Source organism: Arabidopsis thaliana, chromosome 2, assembly GCF_000001735.4.
Source record: "Arabidopsis thaliana chromosome 2, partial sequence".
Lineage (NCBI taxonomy): Eukaryota > Viridiplantae > Streptophyta > Magnoliopsida > Brassicales > Brassicaceae > Arabidopsis > Arabidopsis thaliana.
Window position 1 is genome coordinate 16,215,662 of NC_003071.7, and position 22,321 is coordinate 16,237,982.

A 22,321-nucleotide genomic window follows, 5' to 3' on the forward strand; every position below is an offset into this window, starting at 1 on the left:
GTATTTCGAAACTCTATAATTATTATGTAATCAAATTCATAAAGTTGCATGTATTTTTATAATTTTGGATTTGTGACAACATTATTAAACACTTAAACGAACGATCATATAGTATTCAAGAAATTCACATTCAATTAAAACTCTACTGAAGAACATTAAACCTGATAAAACAAAATAGGTTTATTGAAAGTACTCTACACCCCAAATATGGTGATAATGTTCGTATTATAACCTTTTGTTTCAGTTTCACTTTCAATTAAAAGCATTATACATTCATTTATTAGAAAACTAGTGTAACCATTGTATTTAATCAATATCGGTCTGGTATACACCTGAGCTGGTTATCTGCGATTTAAGAGGAATTGGTGAAGAAGACTTGAAGTAGAGGAGAGGGCTTCAATTCAAAGGAGAGCAAAGTAAAAAAAAAAAAAAAAAAACTTTGAACAAGTCAGAGGGTTTGTTGTTACATCTGATAACAGATAAACAGTGTATAAATACTCTGTTCTTCACTTATACTTCTTCTATGTTGTATCCAAGAGTTCATTGAGCCTAATCTCTCTCGATTCTTGCTTGCTGTTCATGAAATTTGAGATGTAACAAACCTTCTCTGATAGTGGATTTTTGAACAGAATTTGATCTAGGCTTAATGGCTTATGATCCAATCAAACTAGCTAGTATGTTCTTTTCGAATATGTTTCATCAGTCTTTCTTGTGCGATTTCGTTCTATAAATCAATTGCGATTTATTCTGTCTTTGAGAGATTATGAGTTTGCAACGAAACTAAGATATGTTTAGTCCATGGTTGAATCTAACACAATCAAATAATCTCTATAGAAAGCAATATATGTGTGAGAAAAGAAATGTCATATTATATTTGTCTTGACACACCTTTGTGGACTAAACCAAAACTTTAAAAAAAAAAAAGTAGTACTTTGTCGGTTCACAATAACAAAAAAAATTGAGATTCGTCGTTGTTAATTTATGGGATAAGAAAGGAGCCTAAAAAAAAAAGATTGAGAGAGAAAAGACAAAAGATCATAATTTCGTGTAACACGAAGAAGCAATAATTAATCATCCCTTAAAAAATGGCCACAATAATAAAAGAGAAGTAGACCCACCCACCACAATATCAGTAGTGCTTGTCCAAATCACAAAAGTTATTCAAATCTTTCATTTGTTTTAAGTTTGAACCAAATTCACGTAAAGTTTACAAAAGGCACCGAGACAAAACCGCACACGCATCTTTTTACCCTACCACCACTATTGAAATCTTCCCATTTTCTTCTGCTCTAAACAAACAATAGCTTGGTCTTGAGGCAAAGCAAAAAAAAGGAAAGATGGTTCAGAGGAAGAAGACTTGTCTAACAATCGAGTCTTCTTCCAATCTCCAACCTGAAACTCGGTTTGGGCAAGAACATCTCAAGAATCTTGGACCAGAGATGATGATGATGAAGAGAACTAAACCTAGGAGGAAGCTTAAAGACAATCATGTTTCTTCTCAATCAGGTAAGTCACAAGAACTACCAAAGCATGACCTTGTTGTTAAAGTGATAGGTGGTTCACCTAATTACATGAAAGGCACCAGTAGTTCTGAGGCAAGGAAGGAGAACAAGAAAAAATTTAATCTTTCTAGGAATCAGAAGAACCAAACCGGTTCAAAACATGATTCTCGTTATGGAGTTAACAAGGAAAGAAGTTGTAACAAGTCGAGTTCGAGGAACGGTAGAGGTTTGACAAAGGCTCCGATTTTCAAGAGATGTTCACAGAGAGCTACTTGTTCTTCAACTCTAAAAGATTCCAAGTTTCCAGAGTATTTGATGCTTAACCATGGCGAGACTTTTGACCAAGTTAATGGAACCTCTGTCTTGAAAGTCTGTCCTTACACGTATTGTTCACTCAACGGTCATCTTCATGCAGCGCAGTATCCTCCTCTGAAAAGCTTCATATCGTTGAGGAGACAGAGTTTGAAGTCACAAAAGAGTGTGAAAATGGAAGCTTCTGAGGAAGAGTTTGTGAAGATGGATGATCTAGAGGAGAAGAAAGAGTTTGAGAATGGTAATGGAGGTTCTTGTGAGGTTGATATTGATAGTCAAATATCGGAAACTGTTTCTGAAGGAGCACCTCGTTCTGAAACTGATTCTGATGATTACTCTGATAGTGCTGAGATGGTGATTGAGTTAAAAGAATCTTGTTTGGAGGAGACTTTGGTGGATGACTCTGAGAATGAGGTCCAAGAGAAAGCAAACAGAGATGGAGATACCTACCTATTAAAAGAATCTGACTTGGAGGAGACTTTGGTTGAGGATTCTATGAATCAAGATGAAGGAAACAGAGATGGAGATGCTGATCACTCTGGTTGCTTTGATTCTGAAGTTATTGGTATAATCAAGAACTCAGAAGCAGATATTGTTATTGATGAGACTTTGATAGATGACTCTGTGAAAGATTTCGAAGATACAACAAACATATATGGGGATGCTAATGAATTTGGTTGCTTTAATTCTGAAGTTATCGATATGATGAAGAACACAGAAGCAGATACTGCAATCGGGGAGACTTTGGTAGATGAGTCTATGAAAGAGATCCAGGAGAAAGAAAACAAAGATGAAGATGCTGATGAATCTAGTTGCTTTGTTTCAGAACTTATCGATATGATAAAGAACTCAGCTGCAAGTGATGCTATTGAGGATAAAGATGCTACTGGTGAAGAGACACTAAAGGATAAAGCTGAAGATTGCAAAGAGGTGTCTAAAGGCCAGACTGAAGTTATATTGATGACAGAAGAAAATGCAAAGGTTCCATTTAACCGTACACGAAAACCCTGCAAACAAGAAGAGTCAGGCTCTACCATTTCATGGACTATCATCAAATGCAAGAAACCCGTTGCAGAGACCGAGGATTTAAGAGAATTTAATCCAAGAGAACCAAATTACCTTCCAGCTGTAATGGATGAGGATGCTGAAAAAGTGGACCTCAAGCATCAAGACATAGATGAGAGGAGAAATTCAGAGGATTGGATGTTTGATTATGCTCTGCAGCGTGCTGTTAGCAAACTTGCCCCAGCAAGGAAGAGGAAAGTTGCATTACTCGTAGAGGCATTTGAAACCGTGCAACCACATGGTAGAGAACCTGAACAGGTTTTAAGTTATGGAAGACACCTTCAAGCCTGCAATTAACGAAGGTGAAATAACAACATTTCTTATAATTCGGCTAATAAACCAAATATGTTGCAAGTTCTGCTTATGAACACCTTTTTTGCTGCAGGTCCAGGGATGATCCAAGGAAGCCAACTAAAGGAAAGATGAGTGACCTTTGTTTATTTACTTACAAGAATCAAACCCAAGTGTAAACTTTGATGGTTTATTTCCTAGTTCTTTGTGTGGTATTTATGCTCTTCAATGTATTAATGACTCTGTGTGTGCTTTTGCTTGTGGACTAATTTCTGGGACAATCATATGCGTTTGTCTAGTTCTATATAACTACTTGAAAATTGTGAAACAATCAAACGCTGTTGTCATCAGTTGCTACATAGATGTTGAATGGTTTTCATCATCTAATCGAGGATTTCTATTGTCCGGGGTTAGCTAGAAGAGGGGCATGCAACAGTATAGGAAACCAAGAAAGCAAGAACCATCATCCTCAATCATGTAAGCATTAGCAAAATAACAAGAGTATGAGTCTAAAACGAGAGACCTAAGAGATACAATGAACCCATATACACATGAGGGCGTCTAGAAAAGAGCACATAGTATAATAGAGACTTAGGACTCAGAGAGCGAAACTCAATCCTTGGTGACTTTGTTGACAAGGGACTTGTGGATGTGAGGGATCACACCTCCTCCTGCAATGGTTCCTTTGATGAGAGTGTCAAGTTCCTCATCTCCTCTGATTGCAAGCTGCAAATGTCTTGGTGTAATTCTCTTCACTTTGAGATCCTTGCTCGCATTTCCAGCTAACTCGAGTACTTCAGCAGTCAAGTATTCTAGAATTGATGCAGTGTAAACAGCAGCAGTGGCACCAACTCTTCCATGTGCTGAAACTCTTTGCTTGAGTTGACGATGAATACGACCCACTGGAAACTGAAAGAATACCACATTGAGAAAACAAAATAAGCACATAACTTTAGGGCACAGAGAAAGGCTTCCCATTAATCAGACTGAGACAGATCTTCTTGTAGATAGATATATATTAATAAGACACTTAAACTAACCACACAGTCCTTTAATTTGCTTGATCATTCACTTACTACATCTTATAGATAGATATTACAACGTATCAAGTGATTATCATAATAAAAGACACTGCAGCAATAAGCCATATAAGTAACATGGATTCAATGATATGTACAATTCGGCTTTAACAAGGAAGAATCCCAAAAGTAAACTAATGACAATAACAGGACAATGTTTGGCTTAGATTTCCAGAACACACACACAGAGAGGACAAGTAGATGCTCCCATTAAGGCTCAGTATCAATTGGTAGTACTCTATTGTATACAAATTACTCTAGAATCTAGATAGATAGCACTGTTTTTCTTCATACGCAACTACAAGAAGTGCACACAGAGAAATCAAGCTTGTGTGTATCAACCGTATAGAACATGCAAGCTACCATATCACAGTCATAAAATGAGACACACCAAAAATAATGCTACTTGGCATAGAGTCATAGAGACAATAAAAGTCCAGTATCAAGCACACATTGTAACTTTAATGAAGAAACACAGAGTAAAACATATTTCCAGAAATCAGAGAGGAAGCAATTTCCCAAAAATGCATTAAACACAGAACGAAATACAAATCTGGTTCCCAATTCACAATTGAACATAATCAAAAAAACCTAACGCACATTCAAACTCCGAGCCACTCGATTCTCAAAAAAGGAGCTAGGGTTTGAGGGATACCTGAATACCAGCACGAGAAGAGCGAGAGATGGATTTCTTCTTAACACTGTCTTTGTTTGCAGCTGCTGCCGTCGTCTTCGCAGCTAGAAGCCCTTTCCCACCTTTACCAGCCATATCTACAGAAACCAAACAAAAAGAAAAGAGCTTCACAAAATTTCAGAATTTCCAGATCCGTCGTCGAAATCAAAGAAGATAATTAACCGATAGAGAAGAAGCAAAGAACAGTAGAGAAATAAGATCTCAAGCTTATGGTGAAGAACCTATTCGAAATTCGCGGCGAGAAAATCGATACAGAGACAAAAGAGAGACGTCGAATTAAAACCCTAGCTCAGAGAGGGAAGTACCTGAAAACGAGAGCGGGATGCTCGAAAATTGTGCGGGAGAGCTTTTAAAGTTTGGACTTATTGTTGGGCCGGATTTTGTTTAGCTCTTGTGGATCTTGTTGGGCCGGCTTTTCTAAATTGTTATAATTCTTCATTTTTTGGGTCAACATGTTAAATTTATATTTAGATATCTTTACAAAATTCGTTCAAATCTTGTGTTGTTGGAAAATAATTATTTTACTAAAAATTTATATCACATAAAATTGCAAATTATTCAAAAGAAGATTTGTAGTTAAAATATAGTGGATATTCATACCACCTCTCATGATGGTATTTAAAAAAAATAATGAAACGTATTCTCTCTTTCAAATTTTTGATTATACTTTTTATTAAACAAAGAAAGATTTAAGTGTGGATGATACATCACTAGTTTTTTTTTTTTTTTTTTTTTTTTTTTTTTTGAAAAACGATACATCAGTAGTTTAATTTTAAATAAACGATCTAAATTCTTGAAAAAAATTTCCTCAATTTTATCAATATCCTTAGATTTATACTAAAAGGTATATGTACGGAGATACTACAGAATATGCCAAAATACGTATACGCAGCAAAACGTACGTGCATTAGATACGGAGGGGTGTTTTCGTCATCTTAACCATTCAACTTATTCCGGGCGAATTTACTAACTGACTCCGGCCGAAGTGGACTCGCAGACACGTACCCAGCAGAGAAGCTTTGAGGGTAGTGTCGACTTTTCTCAATTCAATAGTATCGTATCTTAGCCACATGTTAAGAACGAACACCGTTGATCTCACGACACGTGCCCTTGATCATTTTACAGATTTAGCTATTTCGAACACGTAGGATACACACGTGTACATCAAATCTCTTTCCCTTTATAAAACCTCCCCAAAACAAAGCTTATCCTCTTTAGTCTTTACTCTTCGCCACATCACAGATTTTGTTTTCTTCCGTTTCTCGAAATTCAGTTTCATCATCATCCTCTCTGGATTTATAAATTTTCAATCTACCTTTCAATCGCCGGGGGATAATCGAAACCCGATCTGTGTAAAAAAAATGATGAAATCGACGGCGAGATTTGCGTCTGATTGTCGTTATAATGATCACAAAAGCATAAAAGCGTGACGTTTCCGCGTCTTCGCGTATCTCGGAAACTTTAATCCGTATCTAAAGAGCTAAATTTGAAGCGATCTTTCTCTTTTTCTTTTAATATTGTTTTTTTTCCTTGAAGCTTGCCTAGTTTCGAAGTTATTCCATGTTTTATCTTCAATTCTAGATCATAGTTTTTGGAAATTTAGGTTTTAGTTTTTTTTGTTAAGCTCGATCTGGATTTGCCGATTTGAAATTTTGAGTAAATCGCAATGCCATTACATATGAAAATCCAACCGATCGACGAATCCGATGTATCGGAAGAGGTACCTTACCCGGAGACGATGAGACAGATGCCGAAATCGAGGCTGAAGCGTCTCTTTGAGCGTCAGTTCACTAATAAGAACGTTTCGGAGAAATTTACCGGCTCAGATGTTGAGGCACCGCTTTCGAGAGGTAACTCTGGAGATTTTGAGCCGAGCTCTGTTTGTTTGGCCAAGATGGTTCTAAATTTTATGGAGGACAACAACGGCGGCGAGAAACAGCGGTGTGGACGTAGCCGATGTAACTGTTTTAGCGGGAGTGGTACAGAGAGCTCTGATGATGAAACTGAATGTTCTTCTGGTGAAGCTTGTGAGATCCTCAAGGTATGATTCTTCAATTTTGTTCTGGATTCTAGGTTTTGTTAGAAAAGCAGAACTTGATATATGGAGATTCGATTTTGTAGAGTTTGGTTCTCTGTAAGAGCATCCGTGTGAGGAATTTGCTGACTGATGTGACCAAGATTGCGGAAACAAGTAAGAATTGCAAGCTTAAAGATGGATCGTGCTTGAAAAGTGTGGCTAATGGGTTAGTGAGTTTAGGTTATGATGCGGCTCTATGCAAATCTCGCTGGGAGAAATCTCCTTCTTGTCCTGCTGGTATAGTCTATAACTCTTTATCTTCTGTGAAAAGGCAAAGTTGTAAAGCCAAGCCATTTCTTAGGCTTCTTGCTTGACAGTAGAGTTGATTGTTTTGTGAAATGAAACAGGGGAATATGAGTATGTGGATGTGATAATGAAAGGTGAAAGACTGTTAATCGACATAGATTTCAAATCGAAGTTCGAGATTGCTCGTGCAACAAAAACGTATAAGTCGATGCTACAAACTCTGCCTTACATATTTGTGGGGAAAGCGGATAGGCTGCAGAAGATCATCGTTCTAATATGTAAAGCGGCAAAGCAGAGCTTAAAGAAGAAAGGACTTCATGTACCGCCATGGAGGAGAGCTGAGTATGTGAAATCCAAGTGGCTGTCTTCTCATGTTCGTGTAGACCAAAACTCAAATGGAGAAGTCAAGCAGGAATCAGTAGAGGTGATCGCTGAGTCGGTCAGTTCCATAGTCTTCGGTGTCTGAAGGTTTATATATATGGCATAACCTTCAAGAGAGGTGTGAGATATAGGAGTATTCGAATCCCTTAAAGTTTTTGATATTAAGGGTATGTTACAGGATCCATGCATACGTAGAAGTGTCTCTCCCTTGTCTTTTTTTTGGGTGTAAGGGAGAGTGTGATCCCACTCTATGGTTGTTGCTCTATATGAGGATTAATAGTATTTTAATTACTACGATATTATACGTTTTTGTGACATTTGGTAAATCAGAGAGAAATGTAGTGTTGATCTACTACTTAATTATGCTCTACAAGTCGTGATCTTGATGTGGTCGTTTCTGGCATTGAGAGTAGTTGAAATTGTTTTGGTTTTAAGAGGAAAATCATGTACCAAATTATTTTAATTGACTTTTGCATAAGCTAACAAGTTACCTAATTTCCAAATTAGAATTGACTTTGGCATAAGCTTAAATAAGCTGACCTAAGCATGTCTTAAAATTACAACAGTACCCTTGAGAGCCAAATTGTATTAAGTTATGAATTACCTTGGCGTGGGGAGCAAGATCCTCGTTAATCAATTTAAAATTGGTTTGTGCTCAGATTCTCAATTTTTATAAACGATTATATAAGAAGACTGCACTTGAGAGGTAAAGATCATCTCAACACATTTTATTAACAGAAATTACAAATCAGTTCTTTGGGGACGACCCATAAAACAACAGAACGCCAAAAAGGCTATGGATTATCCCCAAGGCATCAACAAAGTCTCCACTTCTGTTATTGATTATGACAACAACTTGAAGAAACATAACTTAGAAGCTGAGAAGCGACTCAAAAAGGTGGAACAAGATTATCTACACACAAGTCAAAAGTACACAGAAACAAGAGTAAGTTTTTAAAACATGTAATCCTGAAGACACATACCACCCAAAACTCATTATGGTCACTGAAATGCTTTATCTATTTTTGTGGGCAGTCACAGTGGTGGAGCTTAAATGATGAGAGATACCGCGCTGTCAATAGCTGTTACTGGGCTGCAAACTTCATTAACCGCTGCAACAAGCTGGTAGAGCAATTGCAGAAGGCTCTTGACAAGCTACCTAAAGGAGAAACAACCGAAGAAACCATTGATCATGTAAATGCTCAATATCATTATGAGAACCAGCTCAATATATAGAGCAATTCTATATCATATTTAACATAACCCTTAAACTTTATCTGCATGTTTAGAGCCTGCAGTTCTCGTTACTCCAGCAGAAAGCACAATTTCAAGAGCTAGACTATCATGGAAAATGCGAATTCAGAGAATTTAGCAGAGAGGTACTATTACTAGTGTTAAGCTTAAATCCACCTCAAGATTCATCAAAGTTTATTTACTAGAACCATTCTGAAATTTTCACTTACCATATAAATAGCTAGACTGCATTCGGAAAAAAATGCCTAGGAGTGACCGCAGAAAAGCTGCACATGATCTCCTAAAAGATGTTTGTAACCCCACTAGTCATGACAGTTTGAGAAAATCTGTGGAGCTGGAAATAAAAGTAAGATCTCTCATCTTCTTTCATTTGAGCACTAGTCTATCTTACTTTAAACTAACCAATGGGATGATGTTTGCAAATTAACTAGGCTTTGAAGAAGCTGATCAGAGAGCTTCAAAAAGACTGGGAAGAAAAACAACATGTAAAGCAATATACAAAGAATAAATATAAAGATCTCGAACAAAAGGTGAAGCATCTAGAGAAGAAAAAGGAACAACTTGCGGGACTGCGGGACGAAGAAAGAAAAATCATGTTCGGGACGAAGAAAACGCATGATAGGAAGATAGGTACATACCCTGAGGCTTATTATATCAAAATGTTGAATGATAAATTACCATGATGAGTTGTAATGAATTAATTTGGGGATTGATCAAAGCATTAATGTTCCTTCAAACAAAGAAAGGCATAGCAATCTCCAGTTATTTCGTCATTCAAGTGATTATAAGGAAAAGGTTTCATAAGAAGTTAATTTCCAGAATTAAATCTCTCATATTGAAACTCCCACAATGAACAGCAAATTCAAGTCAAAAAGCCTTTTAGCATCAGACTAAAGTATTGAGACTAAATTAGTGAAGTTAGAACCAAGCCAAAATGGATAATTTAATTTAATACATACAAACCTAATCAATGATCCAGTGACTAATAATCTAACATAAAGACAATTAGCAAAAGTGTTTTTCTTTCCAAGAAGGTAAACTTCCACGAAACAACGGAACAAAAACTATCCCTTGTTCCCTAAGCTTGAGTGCTTGACCCAAAACATTTCAAGTCATTTCTCAATATAAAACAATAAAACTGAAGAACTCAAAACCAAAGAAACGTCATAAATATCACAGAACCAGCTTAAGCCTCAAAGTCACTAACCTTTTGAATGGCGGCATCATCATCATCTTCTTCTCAAGTCAAATTCATAGAAAAAGCTCTTCTCGCCACCGGCTCCTTCGCTCTATCATACACAGATCCTGATCAAAAATGGCTCATCAGAAAGCACCTAACTTCACTCCTCCAAGATTATCCAAACTTCGAACTCTCAACCGATACTTTCAACCACAACAACGGAGCCAAAGTTCAACTCTTTTGCCTTGAAGGATCTCTACGTATTCGAAGCTCCACTACACAACTCCCAACCGTACAATTAACCATTTGGATTCACGAAAACTACCCATTAACCCCTCCTCTAGTGTTTATAAACCCCAATTCAATCCCAATTCGCAACAACCACCCATTCATCAATTCTTCAGGATACACAAAGTCTAGATACATCGAAACATGGGAACACCCACGATGCAATTTACTCGATTTCATTCGAAACCTCAAGAAAGTTCTCGCTAATGATCACCCATTTCTACACACTGATTCATTAATCCCTACTCGGAATCAATCCGTTTCCAGAACCGAAGCCTTAGATCGATTAGCCACGAGTCTCCACTACGACGTTCTAACAATCATGGAGAGATCAGAGGAAGAGATTGAAAACCTATGGAAGCTTCAATCAGAGGTGAAGCAAAGATCTGAATCGGTTAAATCAATCATCACTGAGCTTGAGATTGAGAGAGGGACATTAAAGGTGAGAGCTTTGAAGCTCAAGGAAGATTCCGATGTTTTGACGACATGGGTAGAGATGAACTATTTGAAATTGACGTCGATGGATATGGGAAGAATTGAAGAAATGTTCGAAATTGAATCGGAAGTGGAGGGATTGGCGGGAGATGACGCCATTGAAGATGTGTTGAGAGTATTGGAAGAAGCTGCGGAGAGAGGAGAGTTGGAGATTGGTTCGTATCTAAAGCAAGTGAGAGTGTTGGCTAGAGAACAATTCTTCCTTAAGCATTTATCATCGTTTAAAACTCAGAATTTTCATATTTGAGTATGTTGTGATTTTTTTTGTTTTTTTTTCGTATTGATGGATTGATTTTGTTATTAAAATTCGTCTAAAGTTGATGAAATTGATGGTTTATAAGAGAAAAATCATATAACAAAGTTGTTTAACTGACATTTATTTGGATAAGCTATATAAAAATAAGTGATCTAATTGGCAAATTAGAATTGACTTTTGCATAAGCTAAATAAGCTTACATAAGCATGTAAGCAAATTACTATAATACCCTCAAGAGCCAAGTCAGCAGATGTTAAGATTGTAAAATTGGTAAGAACGCTAATTGGGTCAAATCGACAATTGATTGATTTGGGTTTGTTCATTACATTACCCGCTTTGCTAGGAAGCCTGCGATCCAGTGTTCCTCATCTCTGCGGGTGCACCGATTCTTAACGTACACCCACTTCCCCAGGTTTCCAAGATCCCTTCTTCTTCTTCATCCTAATTCCTACAAGTCTGGGTCCTGTCTCAATTCAATTCCCACGTTTTTGACTTTAAACGGCAATCTGGTTTTGATAACGGATCGTGTTCTATCTTGGTCAAAATCATGGAGATTCCTCGCCGGACCTTTGTTTTCTTCTTCTCTCTTTGTCTCTTGTCGTCAACGTCTCTCTCCATCGATAATTTTCACCAAGCGTAAGTCTAATTTCTTCTTCTCTTCTTGCCATTCCCTCAGATTTGTATTCTTCTAATTGGCAAATTATCACAATTTGGCTTTAAAGTCTTGATTTTTATCTTTGTTTCTGGACTATTATAGTACCGCATCTTGTAGTTGTAGTAATGGCAATGGGAAATAAATACACAACATTGTAGCAATGGATCTGATATTTGATTGAAAGACAGGTTTTTTGTTTTTGTCTACATGAGAACCTATGAATCTTCTTGATAATGTATTGTCTATTGCCAGTTGTTTCTCAAGTCTTAGGTTTGTTATAAGCCACATTGTTGCTAGAGAATGTTACCACTGTATACCAGTAGCAATTTCCTGTCATCAACTGTAGCAAACAGCTCCTGATGATTGATCAGTTGTGATGGGCAAACACTTTTTGGAAATCATTTGTGCTTGTTTTTTATGCAGTTTTCCTATTGTTGAACCTGCTCCGGGTCATACAAAGCTTCAGCTTAGCAGAGAAGGTCTGGAAGCAATTAGCAGAATTACAACTCCTATTTCTGCTGTTGCGGTATGTGACAGTGATGTTTGACTCATTATCAATTCTTCGTATGTTCTTTCTATCTGAACCTGGTTTTCTCGGACCAAGATATTTGTTACTTTGTTTCTCACGATTTGCTTGTTATTTCCTTTGGTGTTGAAATACTAGGTGATTGGCCCATATCGTTCTGGAAAATCATTTCTACTCAATCAGCTTCTTTCTCTTTCTTGTTATGAAGGTGCTTCTTATCTCATATACTCGGGCTCTGCGGTTTACTTACTTTTTGCTACTCAACATTGACTTCCAATATTTTCAAATTCATCAGGTTTTGGTGTTGGACACATGCGTGATACCAAAACAAAAGGTATAGCAATAATGTCTAGAGGACACTACCATCTTTCAACTGCATATATATATTTCTAGCTAATAAAGGTTTAACTTTTTGGTTCGGAATCCACTTCATTGTTGCATACAGGTATTTGGGTCTGGGGAACACCATTAGAGCTGGAGATTGATGGAGTAAAAACTTCCGTAATTTACCTCGACACTGAGGGATTCGAAAGTGTTGGAAAGTCAAATGTTTATGATGACCGGTACCCAGACAGTTGCAACATTTGCACATTTAAACTTTTCTTTGCGGAAGCTCTGAATATCTAATCAATTTCTGTGTAAATATTCAGGATTTTTGCCCTGGCAACGGTTATGAGTTCTGTGCTTATCTATAATCTGCCTGAAACTGTAAGTTGTCCTACCTCTTTGTTTGCTCAGATTGCTTATGCTTCTAGATACATTATACTTATAATCAAAGAGAGTAAATCCTTACAGGGGTTTCTTTATATCAATATCAACTATCAAGTCATTAGTAAAACCAAAGACCAAAGTGTTTTCGAAGACCTAGGTAGTTCAGACCTAGGTAGTTCATATGGTATCAAACAATCCCTTGTGATGTTTAGTTAGAAGTATACAAATATGGATGTGTAACAGAGTAGCTAGTATTTAAAAGAACTTCATCTACAATTTCTCTCTCTGATATGAGCTCTCATCAGATCCGTGAAGCTGATATTTCTCGGCTCTCCTTTGCTGTTGAGCTTGCGGAAGAATTTTATGGAAGGTTTGCCCAATTGTACTCTGCATTTCTGTCTTGTTTAATATGATTGCCTGCCTCTATGAATACTGACTGGGTTCTGTTTGATTGGCTCATGCAACTCAATTGACAGAGTAAAGGTATACCCTAACGGAATGGCTGTTATTCTTGATCCATGGCATCCTTCAAAACTTCGTTTCTGATTTTTATATATCCTGTAGGGTGAAGATGTTGCTTTTGAACCGTCAAAGCTTCTGTGGCTTATCCAGCGTGATTTTCTGCGTAAGTGCATGGTGCTTTTGACTACAACATTCATAATAGTTCCATTTAAACAGTGCTTATATTCTATGTAATCTCTGCCTGTTTTGAAATGCTTTTCTTTCTCTTCTCTGATATAACAAGCAGTATTTTTGTGTGCTCCTGGTCCTGTGTGATCCATTTCAATGTTCCAGTTTTCTCTGTGTTTTATGCAAGTGATCTGGTCATGATTAACACTATTCCAAGTTTCCAACTTTATGCAGAAGGGAAATCGGTGAAGCAAATGGTGGATGAAGCTCTCAGACATGTCCCTAATGAAGATGGTTAGCGCTCCTTTTTGTTCTTCAACTAATGTCTCCTAGACCTTTGTTAATTGTGTTTTCTTGTTTCTTATGTTTTCAGGTAACAAAAATATTGACCAGGTATGTTCTCTTGTGTTCTGCATCGTACAGGTAATCATCATTATTATCTCAGAAATCATTCTTGTTGTCTCCTTTTTCAGGTTAACCAGATTCGGGACTCCTTGGCTATAATGGGTGACAACAGCACAGCCTTTAGCTTACCGCAGGTAAGGCATTTGTGTGTTCTACTTTGCATATTTTCCAGCCTTTCTTTCAGAAAGAAAATACAGAGCATGAAACTTTAATCAAAATGGCTATCTTTGTGCATGAACATTTATGGTTATCTTTGAATATCTTTGCTGAATCATGCGCGAATACAAAACTTTCTTAGTGTGGTTGTGGTGGTTACCTTTAACTTTAAGTCATCCTGAAGTGTGCACAAAATCCTTAGATTTCAGTGCTTGTGTATCCTTGAAGTATAGCTTTTCCAAAGTTCTTGGGAGGAAATTTTATTTTTTCTTCCATGTGGAACATTATGAAATCATTGTCTGATCTGACTCAGACGTGGAATCTTTGTTGCTGCCTTGATAGGGTGGTCTTCGTTTTGATAACTTTGTTCTTGTTTTTGTTATATAGCCTCATCTCATGCGTACGAAGCTGTGTGATCTGAAGGATGAGGACCTGGATTCTACATATGTTGCAAGGCGTGACCAATTGAAAAAGCTCGTTGCTAGTATTATCCGCCCAAAGATAGTGCAGGGGAAAACACTAAACGGGAAGGAATTTATTTCTTTCCTGGAACAGGTGAGTGTCAATTTCTTTTTCTGTATGGTTGTATGCTTTAAATATCTCAAACCATTTATATGACTGAGTGGAAGTGTGTCGTTGAAAGATCAAAAGGAATAAGTGGCTGCTTTCTCTGGTGCTCTTACATACTTTATCAAGTAAATAGACATGTTTTCTCTTCTCATGGATGGCTGTGTTTCCTTGCTACTTTAAGTTATCCAGTTAGCTTGTTCTTAAAATTTGTATAAACAATGGTAGAGAACTTTTTTTAATGTGGTCATTTTGATTCATGTTGTCCTTGATACTTATAGTTTCATACCCTTTGGTGCTATGGTGGTATCCCATTACGTATCAATTTATGAGTGCGTGTTTTTATAAGTGATGTATTTGTTACTAGAAATCTGATGAGCATAAGTACACGTTGTTGATATGTAACACTATTGGCTTATATGATTTCTATAATATGCCTTATATGCTTACGAAATGGTATGTTGATATATTCCAATTCTGATTGCTAGATATTGGATGCGTTAAATAAAGGAGAGATCCCATCAACAGGATCACTAGTTGAGGTTTTCAATAAAGATATTGTTGAGAGATGTGTGAAGCTGTACAATGAGAAGATGGTAAGAGTGCGACTACCTATGTCCGAAGAATCTCTCCAAAGTGCCCATGAAATGGCGCATAATGAAGCTATCAAAGCATTTGATGCACAACATTTTGGCAGACAACATGCAAAGAAATCTGTCGATCAGTTGGATGAACAAATGCAGGAGGTATGAATTCCTATGCTAATATAGAATTTCTATTAAGTGTGGCTTAGTGGATGAAACAAAGGGATGATTCTGAATTTCGTGTTGGCAAATTTGGTAGTCTACGGAAAAATAAGATTTCCAAAATTACTTTCTTATTCATTCTTGTGCACTTGAAATATTGTCCAGGTATATAAGAATTTTGTTCTTGCAAATGAATACCAATCGTCGAAGCTCTGTGAGGCGCTATATACAAGTTGTGAAGATGACATGGACCACTTACAGGCTCTCCGACTCCCTTCCATGGCTAAATTTAATGCAGGTTTTGTGTACTGCAACAAAACGTTTGAGCAGCAATGTGTTGGTCCTTCAAAACAAAATTATGAGCAAAGATTAACTAAGGTAATATATACATGTCTATGTTATGTGATAAGTATTGAACTGTAATTTGATATGAGAACTTGTGTGCAGATGATGGGAAAGTCACGGTCTTTGTTCATCAAAGAATACAATAACCGACTGTTCAACTGGCTGGTTGGGTTCTCTCTTGTAATGGTGGTTGTGGGCCGGTTTATCATAAAATTCATTTTATTAGAAATGGCGGCGTGGATACTTTTCATATTCTTGGAGACATACACAAGGATGTTCTGGACAGCAGAAGCTCTTTATTACAACCCAGTCTGGCATTTCATCGTTGGGACATGGGAAAATGTCGTGTATAGTCCTGTTCTCGACTTGGACAGGTAACAGAAACAAGTCTTGAGCAAACTTCTCTCAATCTCTTTGCTCACCTAAATTTGTTTGTGTTTTTGGTAAATAGATGGGCGATTCCTATAGTCTGCATAATTGCACTTTGTGTGCTATATTGGCGGTGTTATGGAAAGAGGAAACACGGGGCTCGCTGGCTTCTTCCGCTGTACAACAACCAGAAGAATGGCCGGAATAGGGAACGGTCTGAGTAAAAACATGTTCCTCGTCGTTCCCATTATACTTATAGCATCTTCTCGGGCATGCTCGTTGTTTTTATCATCAGAAGCTCTCTGCCCGTTACTACCAATTTTTTGGACGCAGAAGAATGAAAGAGGATGATTGATCGATCCAAGTTGGTTTGATTGTACCATTTACATAGAATGCCTTTGTAATGTTTAACTCTTCATATACATAAATGGTTTTATACTCTCTCAATCACAGCTAATTTGAGCTAACAAACCTTAGAGTCTGTTTTTATTTTGTTTATTTATTCAAAGTAGTTTGTTTATGTTGGTATATTATAAATTTATGAAAGCAGAACCTTCGTGTTGCAATTTTGATTGTTGGATTCATGAATCGTTGTGCAAAGACATATTTTATAAAATCTTCTTCTGTTTTTGCTGTTCTTAGATTTCTCTTTTAATCTATTCTTTAGATTATAAGGCCAATAAAACAGAACAAGCTATAGCTCAAAACAAGGCCCTAAAAACAAAACCATAAATGAAATAGTTAAATTTTAGAAGCGACCAAGTTACATTAGTAGTAGAACAAAAAAAAAACATGAACAAACCACTAGCCAGCTAGCAGCTAAACATTATTACATAGGGAATCGCTATGATATCAATTTTGGGTGACTTTGGGGAATCGCTAACAAGCAGTCCATCGTTCGTATCCTCCATCTTCTCGACATCGGCACGGAATCTATATGTAACCGTATTTGGATGAACGAGAAATATGACTACACATAAGATATCAAGGTCTAAACAAATTCTCATAACAAACGCCCTGATAAGAGAAGTTTTGGTATGATTACGTAAGACAAAAGTAATGTCCAAGCGCATCAAATCTGCTATTTCAAAAAGGATGAACAAGTAGATGACGACGTGTTCCCTTCTCACTGCAAATAGTTTGGATTCCTCATATTGCTTTCTTAAAAAAACACTTAATCTTAGGGAAAGATGAAGTGATCCAGTAGTCAAGTACTTCTTGGACAAAGATTTTCATCCATATCCAGGCGAGTATTAGAAGTAGACTTTGAGGTGACTTAAAAGTTTCCATCGACACAAAACGTAGAAGAGACATGGCTAAAACCCAGTGAATGATGATATAGAAGAGAAAAAAAGATTATGGTGTCACAAGCAATCCAAGAAAGAAAAAAAGAGAGTATTCAAGCTAAAAGATATTAACTTTTCTAAGAAATATTCTTCTGTTTTGATCTAATGGTTTTGAGTAGGGGTTCAAAAGTTAGTCACTATATCCTATGCAAACTAAATCTTTTATGTGGTCAAAAAGAAGCAGCAGCTACACAAATCAGCTTGATCACCAAACTACATGCTTTTATTTCCAAGAAGCAGCTACAATATAGTTTGTTAGGAGTGCCATGAACTCATGAAAGCAGAGACACTACAATCGAGCTCTTTTGTTTTTCTTTTCACTTCAATTGAGCAAATTGAAGATATGATTTTATTACTCAAACTATCTTTTATGTTTTTTAGTTGCAAAATCTTAGAACATGACAGTTAGACCAAGAGCAGTTGATAAATCAAACAAAAAGGCAGGCAGATCCGTGGCTGATGCTGCCGTCACAACCTTCCCATCAGTTACACATCCCTTTTCCATCACAGCCTCACCTCCAGCCACCTTCACCATCACCTTCATCCCTTTCCCACTCGCGCATCGCTTCCCCTGCAAATCCATAAAGAGAAACACCACATGAACAAAATTAGTTAGTTACTAGATTCCACAAGCATGACTTGATATAAACATTGGGATCACCATTGTATCCTCAACATCACATTTTCTATATTCATTACAAGATTAGTGAATACTATTTCCTCCAAGTACATTTTCTGTTTTGACAGAGCTCATAACCTCCCAAAAGAAAAGACAGGTGATGATTTTACCTTAAGAACACCAGTGGCTGCAAGAAGCAATTTCCCCTGTCCAATAGCTGCAAACACCTTATCTTTCTCTGCAAAACTCTTAACCAAAGCAACAGCCTTTTCATTCATCACCAATAGCTCAGGTGATCTCCCTCCTGGAACCACTACACAGTCATAATCATCCACACATATATCATCCCACGATGCAGTCACAAAGAAGTTATGTCCACGCTTCTCTGCAGGAATCTGCCGTCCATCCTCAAGGTCATAAACCGCCGTTGCACACACTTCTCCCTTCTTCTTGTTCGGTGTCACAGCATCCACTTTACAACCTAAAGCTTGTAGTGCTCTAAACGGTACATTGATCCCATAATCTTCTACATAGTCCTAAAAACAGAGTAATGCTCAACGAGTCTGATGATCAAAACAAGATTGATATAACTAAAGATTACGCCTTTTACTCACCCCAATGAGGAAAAGCACAGAAGCTTGCTTCTTCTCCAAGCTACAGACTTTGCCACCAAGAGATTCAAGCAAAAGCTTAATGCCGTGACCAAGCGTTGGCCAACCAACCGTACTCATGAAATTCCCGTCTTTAACGCAATCGGTGATCTCGAACATGCTCTGAATCCCAGGCTGTTGCCACCACTCACCGCCGGAGAGTTCGATCAAAGGCTTTATGCTTTCAAACGCCGTGCATTTCACACCACCGGCGAGGATTCCGGCCGCCATCAGCATAACCTGGCTATGACAGCTAGTGAAGATCAGCTTCTTGGATTCGGCGAATCGCGCCACGAGGTCAACGCATTTCTCGTCGGCGCTGAGAAGCTCCGTGAATCGGCCTCCTGGGATGATGATGACGTCGTAATTCTCCGGAGTGACGTCATCGAAGTTTGCGTTTAAAGTCAACTGGTCAACGACAAGCTCGGTGTATAGCTTTTTTAGAACAGAAAAACAAAATTAAGCGAATTATCACAAAGAAAAAGAAAGTTCGAAATTCGTTTTAGTGGGAAAATTGGAACCTCGAGGCCCAAGAAATCGTGGGCAGACATAACGCAGCGATCGCCGGCGTTGCGGTTGGGTGAAACGCAATGAACGCTAACCCCAAACGATTGGAGAACATAGAGAGGAACAATCGTTTCATAGGCTTCCATGTAGTCTCCACATAAGAGCAACGCTGATTTCTGAACCGCCGATGCCATTTTGGGTAAATGTTTGTGTGCATTGAATAAGACAATATAAGAAGAACTAATCTTATTTATACTGATTATCTATTTGTCATGTGGAACTTTTGAATCCCCCCACCAACTCACTTTCACCTACTTTTTTTGGTGGCTTCAAAGTCCAACTGGTGAAAAGTCCTTATTACAAATATATAAACTAGCTATAACTTTGAATGGTATGTAGTTTCTGCTAACTATTATATGTGGCTGAATTGGTATACTTATGAAATGGACATTGAATTGGTATACTTATGTTGAATAGTTCCATTTTGTATTATTTTACATCCATTTGGTTGGTGTAAAATAATACTTTTGGTAGATTGAATGTGATGTATACAAAACGTCGTGTATGTATTTCATTTAATGCACATGACTCGTGAGTTAACGTTCAGAGTACGGTCTCTCGGAAGCTAGAATCTAGAAAATCTAAAGAATGATATGTAGCCATGTTTACCAAAGCCTGGACTATGGAGAACTTGAGCTACATGAATCTCATGTTTGTGGAGTCAGGATTCTAGAGCATATTGGCTACAAGGAGCATGTATGCATAAGCTAAGCTTGGGCCTCGATAAACCTAGACTATGCATGGGACCCTTGGGTTGTGGAAAGCTTGGATTTAGGAGAGCTTCTGGGATGTGTATGTGTAGAAAAATCCATGTGTATTTTGTAGAAAAATCCATGTGTATTTTGTAGAAAAATTCATGTGTATGATGATCACACTAGTCACTAACACGTGTAATAGACCTCTACAAGATGATCACACTAGTCACTAAACGGTCTATTAGCTTAAAATACTCTTGTAAAATTTTGTTAATCATATGACTTTTTCTAAAATTTGTATATATCATAAGTGCTTTAATTTATTTATTTTGGCAGCAAAACAGGCCTGCTTTAATTTATTAATTTGTACTTCACTTATTATTTTATTTATTTGAAATGGTCCATTATCCATTATTTGCTAATTTTTGGTTTTCCTGATTCTTGCTTGGAAGAGCTTCAAGGCGGAGGACTAGGTCGGGGTGCTCCTTCTCCCCTCAACCATTTGTTGTCTACACGTTGCCACTTGCCACACGTGTTTTTCTCTTAGAAATCGTTATCACAATCTGTTCTTTTGAACTTTAAATCAAAAAATTTGGCTGACAAAAAAAAATTGAAACATTACAAATTGAAATATAGGATACTATTTTCATTCATAACTTTAGGCATCAGTAACACAGAAATTATGAAGGCAAACGATTATTATTTTACATGATTGATTACTAACCAACCACGACTCGTCTATAGCTTTTTCATTATGAATATAGAAATTATACAAGTCTAGCCGGATTTGGGGGTTTTGACGACGATACGGTTTCCATCAACAAAAACTCTGACCCGGTCGCACCTGAAGTCTGCGGTCACCGGACTCCCATCCAAAATCACGGCAGCATTGACGGTGGGGTTCTCTCTCTCTATCACCACGGCCGCATAGTCACCATTTGTTCCCGTAAGCTCCGGCCACGAGTTCTTCCCTGCGATCACGTTACGTTAGATCGGTCAATCATTTACGTTTGGGATTTTGGAGATCAAGAAGCTCATATTTGAGTAAATGAAAACAAAAGAACTAGAAACATCACCATGGATTGACCATATGTAACATAATTAACCTTCTAACAGACTTTAGAAAATGTAATCATATATGTTATAGCTATTGAATTACAATTTTAAATGCCTTGAATCCATATCTAATTGAACATTAGCTAACTATTTACAAACATATAAAACTTTAATTATGAACTATACAATACAAATACAAAAACTTACTAGGACATTCGGTCGACATTTTTCTTCACTCTTGTATATATTTATGTAGTCTTCTGATGTATTTGTATGCTCACCTTTAGAGATTTGAGTCCCATTTATAGAATCGGATACGTACGTTACGTCTTGGTGTCGGTGTCGTCGGTGAGGTTGCAGATTCAAAAGTCAAACTTTGACGAAACCAGCTTTTAATAGCCCCTTCGTTGACATTATTAATTTGTTTGGTAAAAGCTTTGACACTTCTGATTTTGTTTTATAAAGCTTTGAAATGTACATATTTATATCACGATGTTCAAACCTTATCGAGAACAAGATAAGGTTTCTAAGGCTAAGATAATGTCGAAATTTGAAAAACAAACGAAGGTGAAAAATATTTCTAGCGTCGACTGAATTCTGTTTGCATGCAAAAAAACGCTTCTGCCAAATTTGGCACTTAGCCGACAAAAATGACCAAACTGTCCTTCATAAAATTCATGTATAAAAATACTATAATCAATTGTTGTCACACACACAAACAACGATAATGTCAATTATGTTGAATTGTTGACGTACATAAAATTTGACAAACAACATCACAACTTAGTCATATAGTTTTTTTTTTGTTCCCGTTTGATAATCTTGTCATATAGTTAATATTCAATTTGATATGTATATACAGTTTAAAACACGTATATACAGTTCAACTTAGTCATAGTTTTTCTTTTGGTCTGTTTAAGATTGGTAAAAGCACGTATCCGGAATAAAGATTTAGGTATTAATTGGTAACAACTCTATATGCGGGTTTCGAACAAAATTACAAAATCACATATTATATGAGACCAAGTCACCATCACACTTAAATATTTGTGGTTGAGAATTAATTAGTGTTTAGTTTTGTGTATGTTTCACACTGCCCAATGTTACAAACTTGTGTGTGTCAAGAAGACGAGGCCGCCTGAAAACAAAACATGTAAG

The 22,321-nt window shown here is 37.1% G+C and overlaps 8 protein-coding genes across 15 annotated transcripts; 5 read left to right on the forward strand and 3 right to left on the reverse strand.

Moving 5' to 3' along the window:
* Positions 1-1,090: 1,090 nt before the first annotated feature.
* Positions 1,091-3,498, forward strand: AT2G38800 (Plant calmodulin-binding protein-like protein; the record flags this gene model as incomplete). The annotated part of the gene is made up of 2 exons (NM_129437.2): positions 1,338-3,181; positions 3,265-3,498. The coding sequence occupies one exon, from the start codon at positions 1,338-1,340 to the stop codon at positions 3,174-3,176; it is 1,839 nt and encodes a 612-aa protein (NP_181414.1). The 3' UTR covers positions 3,177-3,181; positions 3,265-3,498.
* Positions 3,499-3,558: 60 nt separating this feature from the next.
* HTA8 (histone H2A 8) lies at positions 3,559-5,267 on the reverse strand. 4 transcript variants are annotated; one of them, NM_179967.2, is made up of 3 exons: positions 5,249-5,267; positions 4,905-5,020; positions 3,608-4,079 (listed from the first exon to the last, which is right to left on the reverse strand). In NM_179967.2, the coding sequence occupies exons 2-3, from the start codon at positions 5,016-5,018 to the stop codon at positions 3,783-3,785; spliced, it is 411 nt and encodes a 136-aa protein (NP_850298.1). In that variant the 5' UTR covers positions 5,019-5,020; positions 5,249-5,267; the 3' UTR covers positions 3,608-3,782. The 4 variants fall into 4 exon arrangements, with proteins under 4 accessions (NP_850299.1, NP_850298.1, NP_001318377.1 ...); NM_001336738.1 differs by having other exon boundaries at positions 5,165-5,267; NM_129438.2 differs by lacking the exon at positions 5,249-5,267 and adding an exon at positions 5,106-5,221 and having other exon boundaries at positions 3,624-4,079.
* An 886-nt stretch (positions 5,268-6,153) lies between these two features.
* AT2G38820 (DNA-directed RNA polymerase subunit beta-beta protein, putative (DUF506)) lies at positions 6,154-8,085 on the forward strand. 2 transcript variants are annotated; one of them, NM_201907.2, is made up of 3 exons: positions 6,154-6,984; positions 7,065-7,257; positions 7,368-8,085. In NM_201907.2, exons 1-3 carry the CDS (start codon positions 6,610-6,612, stop codon positions 7,730-7,732), a joined length of 933 nt encoding a protein of 310 aa, NP_973636.1. In that variant the 5' UTR covers positions 6,154-6,609; the 3' UTR covers positions 7,733-8,085. The 2 variants fall into 2 exon arrangements, with proteins under 2 accessions (NP_973636.1, NP_001318378.1); NM_001336739.1 differs by having other exon boundaries at positions 6,160-6,984; positions 7,065-8,082.
* A 250-nt stretch (positions 8,086-8,335) lies between these two features.
* AT2G38823 (uncharacterized protein) lies at positions 8,336-9,846 on the forward strand. Its single transcript, NM_179969.3, has 5 exons — positions 8,336-8,593; positions 8,683-8,841; positions 8,937-9,026; positions 9,122-9,247; positions 9,333-9,846. The coding sequence occupies exons 1-5, from the start codon at positions 8,444-8,446 to the stop codon at positions 9,582-9,584; spliced, it is 777 nt and encodes a 258-aa protein (NP_850300.2). The 5' UTR covers positions 8,336-8,443; the 3' UTR covers positions 9,585-9,846.
* Positions 9,847-10,115: 269 nt separating this feature from the next.
* Positions 10,116-11,211, forward strand: AT2G38830 (Ubiquitin-conjugating enzyme/RWD-like protein; the record flags this gene model as incomplete). The annotated part of the gene is made up of 1 exon (NM_129440.3): positions 10,116-11,211. The coding sequence occupies one exon, from the start codon at positions 10,116-10,118 to the stop codon at positions 11,109-11,111; it is 996 nt and encodes a 331-aa protein (NP_181417.2). The 3' UTR covers positions 11,112-11,211.
* Positions 11,212-11,389: 178 nt separating this feature from the next.
* Positions 11,390-16,861, forward strand: AT2G38840 (Guanylate-binding family protein). 2 transcript variants are annotated; one of them, NM_129441.5, is made up of 17 exons: positions 11,390-11,756; positions 12,199-12,301; positions 12,440-12,509; positions 12,597-12,635; positions 12,747-12,864; positions 12,952-13,009; positions 13,318-13,382; positions 13,489-13,495; positions 13,577-13,637; positions 13,877-13,936; positions 14,016-14,035; positions 14,116-14,181; positions 14,591-14,758; positions 15,259-15,516; positions 15,682-15,894; positions 15,964-16,235; positions 16,313-16,861. In NM_129441.5, exons 1-17 carry the CDS (start codon positions 11,668-11,670, stop codon positions 16,452-16,454), a joined length of 1,809 nt encoding a protein of 602 aa, NP_181418.3. In that variant the 5' UTR covers positions 11,390-11,667; the 3' UTR covers positions 16,455-16,861. The 2 variants fall into 2 exon arrangements, with proteins under 2 accessions (NP_181418.3, NP_001323678.1); NM_001336740.1 differs by lacking the exons at positions 11,390-11,756; positions 12,199-12,301; positions 12,440-12,509; ... (1 more) ...; positions 12,747-12,864; positions 12,952-13,009 and adding an exon at positions 13,033-13,196 and having other exon boundaries at positions 16,313-16,832.
* A 336-nt stretch (positions 16,862-17,197) lies between these two features.
* YLS5 (Class I glutamine amidotransferase-like superfamily protein) lies at positions 17,198-19,706 on the reverse strand. Of its 3 annotated transcripts, none has more exons than NM_179972.3 (4): positions 19,367-19,706; positions 18,810-19,280; positions 18,366-18,731; positions 17,198-18,147 (listed from the first exon to the last, which is right to left on the reverse strand). In NM_179972.3, the coding sequence occupies exons 1-4, from the start codon at positions 19,544-19,546 to the stop codon at positions 17,968-17,970; spliced, it is 1,197 nt and encodes a 398-aa protein (NP_850303.1). In that variant the 5' UTR covers positions 19,547-19,706; the 3' UTR covers positions 17,198-17,967. The 3 variants fall into 3 exon arrangements, with proteins under 3 accessions (NP_850303.1, NP_030434.1, NP_001118473.1); NM_129443.2 differs by having other exon boundaries at positions 17,654-18,147; positions 18,810-19,253; positions 19,367-19,574; NM_001125001.1 differs by having other exon boundaries at positions 17,654-18,087; positions 18,663-18,731; positions 19,367-19,573.
* An 889-nt stretch (positions 19,707-20,595) lies between these two features.
* Positions 20,596-21,619, reverse strand: AT2G38870 (Serine protease inhibitor, potato inhibitor I-type family protein). The gene is made up of 2 exons (NM_129444.2): positions 21,371-21,619; positions 20,596-21,078 (listed from the first exon to the last, which is right to left on the reverse strand). The coding sequence occupies exons 1-2, from the start codon at positions 21,387-21,389 to the stop codon at positions 20,885-20,887; spliced, it is 213 nt and encodes a 70-aa protein (NP_030435.1). The 5' UTR covers positions 21,390-21,619; the 3' UTR covers positions 20,596-20,884.
* Between the last annotated feature and the right edge of the window lie 702 nt (positions 21,620-22,321).